Raw genomic sequence first — 6,553 nt, 5'->3', positions numbered from 1 at the left:
TTTTTTTTTTTTTTTTTTTTTTTTTTTTTTTTGAGACAGAGTCTTGCTCCGTCGTCCAGGCTGGAGTGCAGTGGTGCGATCTCGGTGCACTGCAAGCTCTGCCTCCTGGGTTTATGCCATTCTCCTGCCTCAGTCTCCCAGTAGCTGGTAGTATAGGTGCCTGCCACCACACTCAGCTAATTTTTTGTATTTTAGTAGAGATGGAGTTTCACAGCATTAGCCAGGATGGTCTCGATCTCCTGACCTCGTGATCCACCCACCTCGGCCTCCCAAAGTGCTGGGATTACAGGCGTGAGTCACCGCGCCTGGCCTATAATGTCTGAATTATTTACCAAGTGTATGCACTACTTTGAGAGGTATTCCTTTTATTTAAAAAAATTTTTTTTCATAAAAAGAAAAATGCACTCTCTCATGTAAATCTAGGGTGTCGATAATTTACTGTTCTTGAAAAAATAGCTTCCACACACTGATGAAGCCTCTACCCTCAGTGCTAGGGCTGGAGAGTCTGCTGTAGGTTAGAAAGCATTAGTTAAGGTGTCACATGCTTCCACTAACTAATAGAAAATAATTTTTCTGTTATTTCTCCCCCAAGGTTATACATGATGTGTAGGTGTAGTTGAAATATTGTCATTAATCCCCTCATGGTTTGTTTATAAGTTTAACAGGCTGCCTTGGAAAAGCTAATCATTATTCATGTTTTCTAGGATAAACATTCCAAATTCCGGCCGGGCGCGGTGGCTCAAGCCTGTAATCCCAGCACTTTGGGAGGTCGAGACGGGCGGATCACGAGGTCAGGAGATCGAGACCATCCTGGCTAACACGGTGAAACCCCGTCTCTACTAAAAAATACAAAAAATTAGCCGGGCGAGGTGGCGGGCGCCTGTAGTCCCAGCTACTCGGGAGGCTGAGGCAGGAGAATGGCGTAAACCCGGGAGGCAGAGCTTGCAGTGAGCTGAGATCCGGCCACTGCACTCCAGCCTGGGCGACAGCGCGAGACTCCGTCTAAAAAAAAAAAAAAAAAAAATTCCAAATTCCAAATACTGTATACAGTTTTGAAAATATATTCATTCATAAGCTATGAACTGTTCTTAGGATAAAGAGAAGTTATTTCTTACAAGTAGTACTATAGTAATGGGAGTTTGCCTAGGACCAGGAAATAATCATTAACACAAAATTCATGTTTGTATTAAAAATATTACTACATTTGCTTAGACGTTATTGAACTAAAAGTATTTTTTAACATTCCATTTTATTCTGTCTGCTCAGTAACCAAAATGGCCTTTCTACCAAATAGAACAGACTTTTAATGTTTTACTGTACCTCTAGTTCCTGACTTGATATTATTATTATAAATAGTCAGTAAAGACGTGGTCGATTTCTAATTTCAGAAGGTATTTAAAAATCTATCTTTTGTTTTCCCTCCATAGCTCCAGAAAAGGAGACCTGTTTAGATTTAGCTGGCAACCCAGGAATCCTATTGTTTGAAATCCTATCAAAGCTTCTAGAGACTTCAGCCCTACCCAGAAAGTCTATACTAGAAATAGTAAGGTAAGTGAGAAGGAAAGGAGCAAAAAACAGCCTTCTCAGAAGCATTATGAAGATATTAACATGGCAGTCACCTCTCACTAACATCCAACTCCACAGGGTCTGGTCCAAAACTAAGGAAAAGAAGGTATCTGGGCAAATGCCCTTGTGCTACAACGTGAGACCTTATTCCTTCATCTCCACAATCCTGCCCAGTTCTAAAACTGCAAGGCTGACCTCAAACCGCCTCAGGGCGCCACTGAGGACCTAAGACAACCAACAAATTTTAGCCTCCTCTATCTCAGGCCAAAGAATCCCAGCAGAACAAGACTTTTCCAGGAATAATTTTGGGTGGGCTTAGAAATCTAGTTTGGAATATAAGACACTCTTGTTCATGCTGAAACTACCAGGGGCTCTTGAGATGAGGTACAGCAAATTCAAACCTCTGAAAGTAGCCTTTGGACTAGAGCGGAGCCAGAATTAGACTTGAGACTAAAGGATGAGGAAACATTCTCATCCTTTAAACCTTTAATTCTCATCCTTTAAATAAATAACACACACCAACTGTGTTATTTATTCCAGCAAGTAGTGCTGAAAGTAAATCACTTCAATCTATTTTTATCATTGTCTTATAGAAATTAAACAAATGTTGCTATTACCAGTTTTTTTCAGCTCATACTCCTTCAAAGCATTCCAGTCTCCACCTAGAGAGACTTAAGAGTATAGAATACCACCAACAATGTAAAAATATTCTGCTGCCCCTCAATAGGTAGTCTCTTTATACTCTCCTCTTTGTCAGATGTAGAATAGAGGATGCACAAAATTCTACTTTTCATTCCAACTCAAAGACACTTAGTAAAGTCTAATGTTGGTACACAAATTCGATACATGGTTTAACTTCTCGATCTCAGTTTCCTCATCTATAAAAAGGGAGTGATAATACCTACCTTATAGGACAATTGTGAGACTGATGTGTGACAATACATGTGAAGTGCTTAGCATATTATGAGAGCTCAATAAATGTTAGCTATTATTATCGTGTGGAAGTAACTAAACTAAGCACACACATATTATCTTGAAAATTGAAGCTTCAGCTGGGCGGTGACTCACGCCTGTAATCCCAGCACTTTGGGAGCCTGAGGCAGGCGAATCACAAGGTCAGGAGTTTGAGACCAGCCTGGCCAACATGGTGAAACCCCATCTCTACTAAAAATACAAAAATTAGCCGGGCATAGTGGTGGGCGCCTGTAATCTCAGCTACTCGGGAGGCCAAGGCAGGAGAATAGCTTGAACCTGGGATGCGGAGGTTGCAGTGAGCCGAGATCACTCCACTGCACTCCAGCCTGGGCAACAGAGTGAGACTCCATCTCAAAAAAAATAACAAAGAAATAAAAGAAAATTGAAGTTTCGTTTAAAAAAAATTATAGCCAACCATCATGGCTCACACCTGTAATCTCAGCCACTCAGGGGGCTGAGATGGGAGGATAACTTAAGACCAGAAGCTCCATACCAGCCTGGGCAACATAGCAAGACCCCCATCTCTACAAAATTAAAAAAAATTAACTAGGCATGGTGGCGAATACCTGTAGTCCAAGCTATTCGAGAAGTTCATTTGAGCCCAGGAATTTGAGGTCACAGTGAGCTGTGATTGTGCCACTGCACTCTAACCAGGGCAACAGAGTGAGACCTTCCTCTAAAAAAAAATAAAAATAATTTTTTTAAAAAAGAATATACATATTATCGAATTTAATCCTCACCTCCCTAATGAGTATATACTATGATCACTCCCACTTTACAGATGAAAAAGCTGCAGCACAGGTCAGTTAAATAACTTGCCCAAGAGGGAGTTGTACCTATATTTTAGCACAGTCTGATTCCAGAACTCATGCTCTTATCTATCTCCCTATACTGCCTCTCACACCCAGTAAGTGCTTAGGAAATGTTAGCTGATGTTGGCGTTTTTATTGTTATTGTGGCGTGGCTGTTACTTATCTGGTTATCTTATCTGGTTATTATTTATCTGGTCATCTTGCTATTGCCTGATACCTAAGGAGATTAAAAATGTTTAAGACATAGTATTTAATGTATAAATGGAGACATTTTGAGAGGCTAAGGTGCATGGATCACTTGAGCCCATGAGTTTGAGACCAGCCTGGGCAACCTGGTGAAACCCCGTCTCTACAAAAATTAGCTCTTTCTTTTTTTTTTTTTAAATTAGCTCTTTCACTCAGGCCTGTGGTGACAACAGGATGGGCAAGTGTCATGGACTTCATGCTGCTAGGAAGCCCCATAGTCACTGACGAGTCCAGAAGTGGCATGATAAACAGTACAAGAAAGCCCATTTGGGCACAGCCCTGAAGGCCAGCCCTTTTGAGGGTTGCATGAGAGGTGCTTCTCATGCAAAAGGAATTGTGCTGGAAAAAGTAGGGGTTGAAGCCAGACAGCTAAATTCTGCCATCAGGAAGTGTGCCAGCATCCAGCTGATCAATAATAGCAAGAAAATCACAGCCTTTGTACCCAATGGTGGTTGCTTGAACTTTATTGAGAAAAACGGTAAAGTTCTTGTTGCTGGATTTGGTTTAAAAGGTCATGCTGGGCTGGGCATAGTGGCTCATGCTTGTAATCCCAGCACTTTGGGAGGCCAAGGCGGGTGGATCATGAGGTCAGGAGTTCGAGACCAGCCTGGCCAACATGGTGAAACCCCATCTCTACTAAAAATTTTTAAAAATTAGCTAGGCATGGTGGCAGACGCCTGTAATCCCAGCTACTCAGGAGGCTGAGGCAGGAGAATCACTTGAACCTGGGAGGCAGAGGTTGCGCTGAGCCGAGATCATGCCACTGCACTTCAGCCTGGGCAATGAGAGCAAGACTCCATCTCAAAAAAAAAAAAGGTGATATTCCTGGAGTCTGCTTTAAGGTTGTCAAAGTACCCAATGTCTCTCTTCTGGCCCTATACAAAGGCACGAAGGAAAGACCAAGATCATAAACTTGAATGTTGAAAACACTGTAGTGATGGGCTAGGTGTGGTGGCTCACGTCTGTAATTCCAACACTTTGGGAGGCCAAGGCAGGTGGATTGCTTGAGGCCAGGAGTTCGAGACCAGCCTGGTCAACATGGTGAAACCCTGTCTCTACTGAAAATAAAAAAATTTGCTGGGTGTGGTATTGTGCGCTTATAATCCCAGCTACTCAGGAGGCCAAGGCACAAGAATCGCTTGAATCTGGGAGATAGAGGTTGCAGTGAGTTGAGATCGCACCACTACACTCCAGCCTGGATGACAGAGTGAGACTTAGTCTCAAAAATAAAGGAAAAAAAAACTGTAGCGGTAAATTTTTGTATGCAAAAAACAACAAAAAATTAGCCACCATGGTGGCACACACCTGTTGTCTCAGCTACTTAAAGGGCTAAAGCAGGAGGATTGCTTGAGCCTGGGGGTCAAGGCTACAGTGAGCCATGTTCACCCCACTGCACTCCAGCCTGGGTAACAAAGTGAGACCCTCTCTCAAAAGAAAGAAAGAAAGAAAATAATAATTGTATGTGTATACACACACACACACACACACACACATATGGAGAGAAAAGTCAGAAATATATGGATATTTAAATAAATATACAGAAGTAAATTAATTCAAAATATGTTAAATAAATGTCAAATAAGTGGCAAAGATAATTCATTTAATTTCCTGAGAAAGCAAGTCTTGATTTGATTAATGGTAGAATTTGATAGGTATTCACATAGTTGATACCATTTATTGAACATATATTAAATGCAAAGCTCTGAGCAAGCACTTTACATACATTAATTTTTCCCTGGCTAATAACTGGTCTCCCTGCTTGCACCTTTGACTACTGCTCCCCTGCTCTGCCTGCTGAACAGCCTACTCACAACACTCCCTGTGCCTAGCTGACTCCTTGACTCCTACGGCACCAAATGAGTCTTCCAAACACTGCAGATCATATCACTCCTCCACTCAAAACCTTCAAAACCCTCCCATTTCCCTCAGAGTAAAAGCCAAAGTCTTTTTTTTTTTTTCTTTTTTGAGACAGGGTCTTGCAGTGGTACCATGATAGTTCACTGAAGCCTCAAGCTCCTGGGTTTAAGTGATCCTCCCATCTCAGCCTCCCAAATAGCTGGGATTACAGGTATGCACCATCAAACCTGGCTAATTTTTCTATTTTTTGTGGAGATAAGTATTCACTATTTTGCCCAGGCTGGTCTCAAACTCCTGGGTTCAAGAGATCTGCTCACCTCAGCCTCCCAAAGTGCTAGGATTACAGGAGTGAGTCACCACCTGGCCCCAAGCCAAAGCCTTTACAATGACATATTGGCCCTCTATGTGCACTGCATTCCCCTTTGACCTCTTTGACTTTGTCTCTGTTACTCTGCTCTAGCCATGCTGGCCTCCTTACTCTTCCTCATATACATCAAACACTCTCCCACCTCAAGGCCTTTGTTGCACTTGCTTTTCCCTCTATCTGGATACTTTTCCCCTGGGTAGACCATGACTCACTCAACTCACTCTCACTACCTTTGCGTCTTTGTTCAAATGTCATCTCAGCAAAGCCTTCTCTAACCACCCTGTTTAAAACTGCAACCCTCCTACCACTCCCTGTCCCCACTTCTCTGCTTTATTTTTCTTCATACTATTTATCACCTTTTAATATGCAATAAAATTTACTTAATCATTTTATTAACTATTCTCATGCTAGAATGTAAGTTCCTTGAGAACAGGAATTATTTTTTGTGTGTTTTATTCACTGCTATCTTCTCAGTATATATTATAGGAAAAAGCTTGATATACACCAAGAGCTCAGTAATTATTTGCTGAATGACCTCCATTTAATAGCCTAATCAAACCAGTGAGGTAGGTCCTGATACCTCCATTTACATACAGGCAAGGAGAAAGAGGCACAGAGAAGATCACACTGGGATCTCCAGCCCAGATCTTCCCTCTAGGGTTTCCATCTGCCTACTGGGCATCTCCATTTGTAAGCCCCACAGCCACTTCAAACCAAAAAGGTAAAACTT

At 41.9% G+C, this 6,553-nt stretch overlaps 1 protein-coding gene and 1 pseudogene across 5 annotated transcripts in view; both read left to right on the top strand.

Moving 5' to 3' along the window:
- The window catches only part of EFCAB3 (EF-hand calcium binding domain 3), a 100,403-nt gene that overhangs the window by 72,340 nt on the left and 21,510 nt on the right, over positions 1-6,553 (top strand). For all 5 annotated transcript variants that reach the window (XM_017882931.1, XM_017882934.1, XM_017882933.1 and 2 more), the window contains one exon: positions 1,428-1,548. In XM_017882931.1, the coding sequence (XP_017738420.1) occupies positions 1,428-1,548 (121 nt within the window). The remainder of the gene's footprint in view (positions 1-1,427; positions 1,549-6,553) is intronic.
- On the top strand, positions 3,774-4,510 carry LOC108536299 (40S ribosomal protein S23-like; annotated as a pseudogene).

Source organism: Rhinopithecus bieti, unplaced genomic scaffold (genome assembly GCF_001698545.2).
Source record: "Rhinopithecus bieti isolate Rb0 unplaced genomic scaffold, ASM169854v2 scaffold_12928, whole genome shotgun sequence".
NCBI classification, from domain to species: Eukaryota; Metazoa; Chordata; class Mammalia; order Primates; family Cercopithecidae; genus Rhinopithecus; species Rhinopithecus bieti.
The sequence above is the reverse complement of the archived record's forward strand: the minus strand, read 5'-3'. Positions and strand labels throughout refer to the sequence as shown.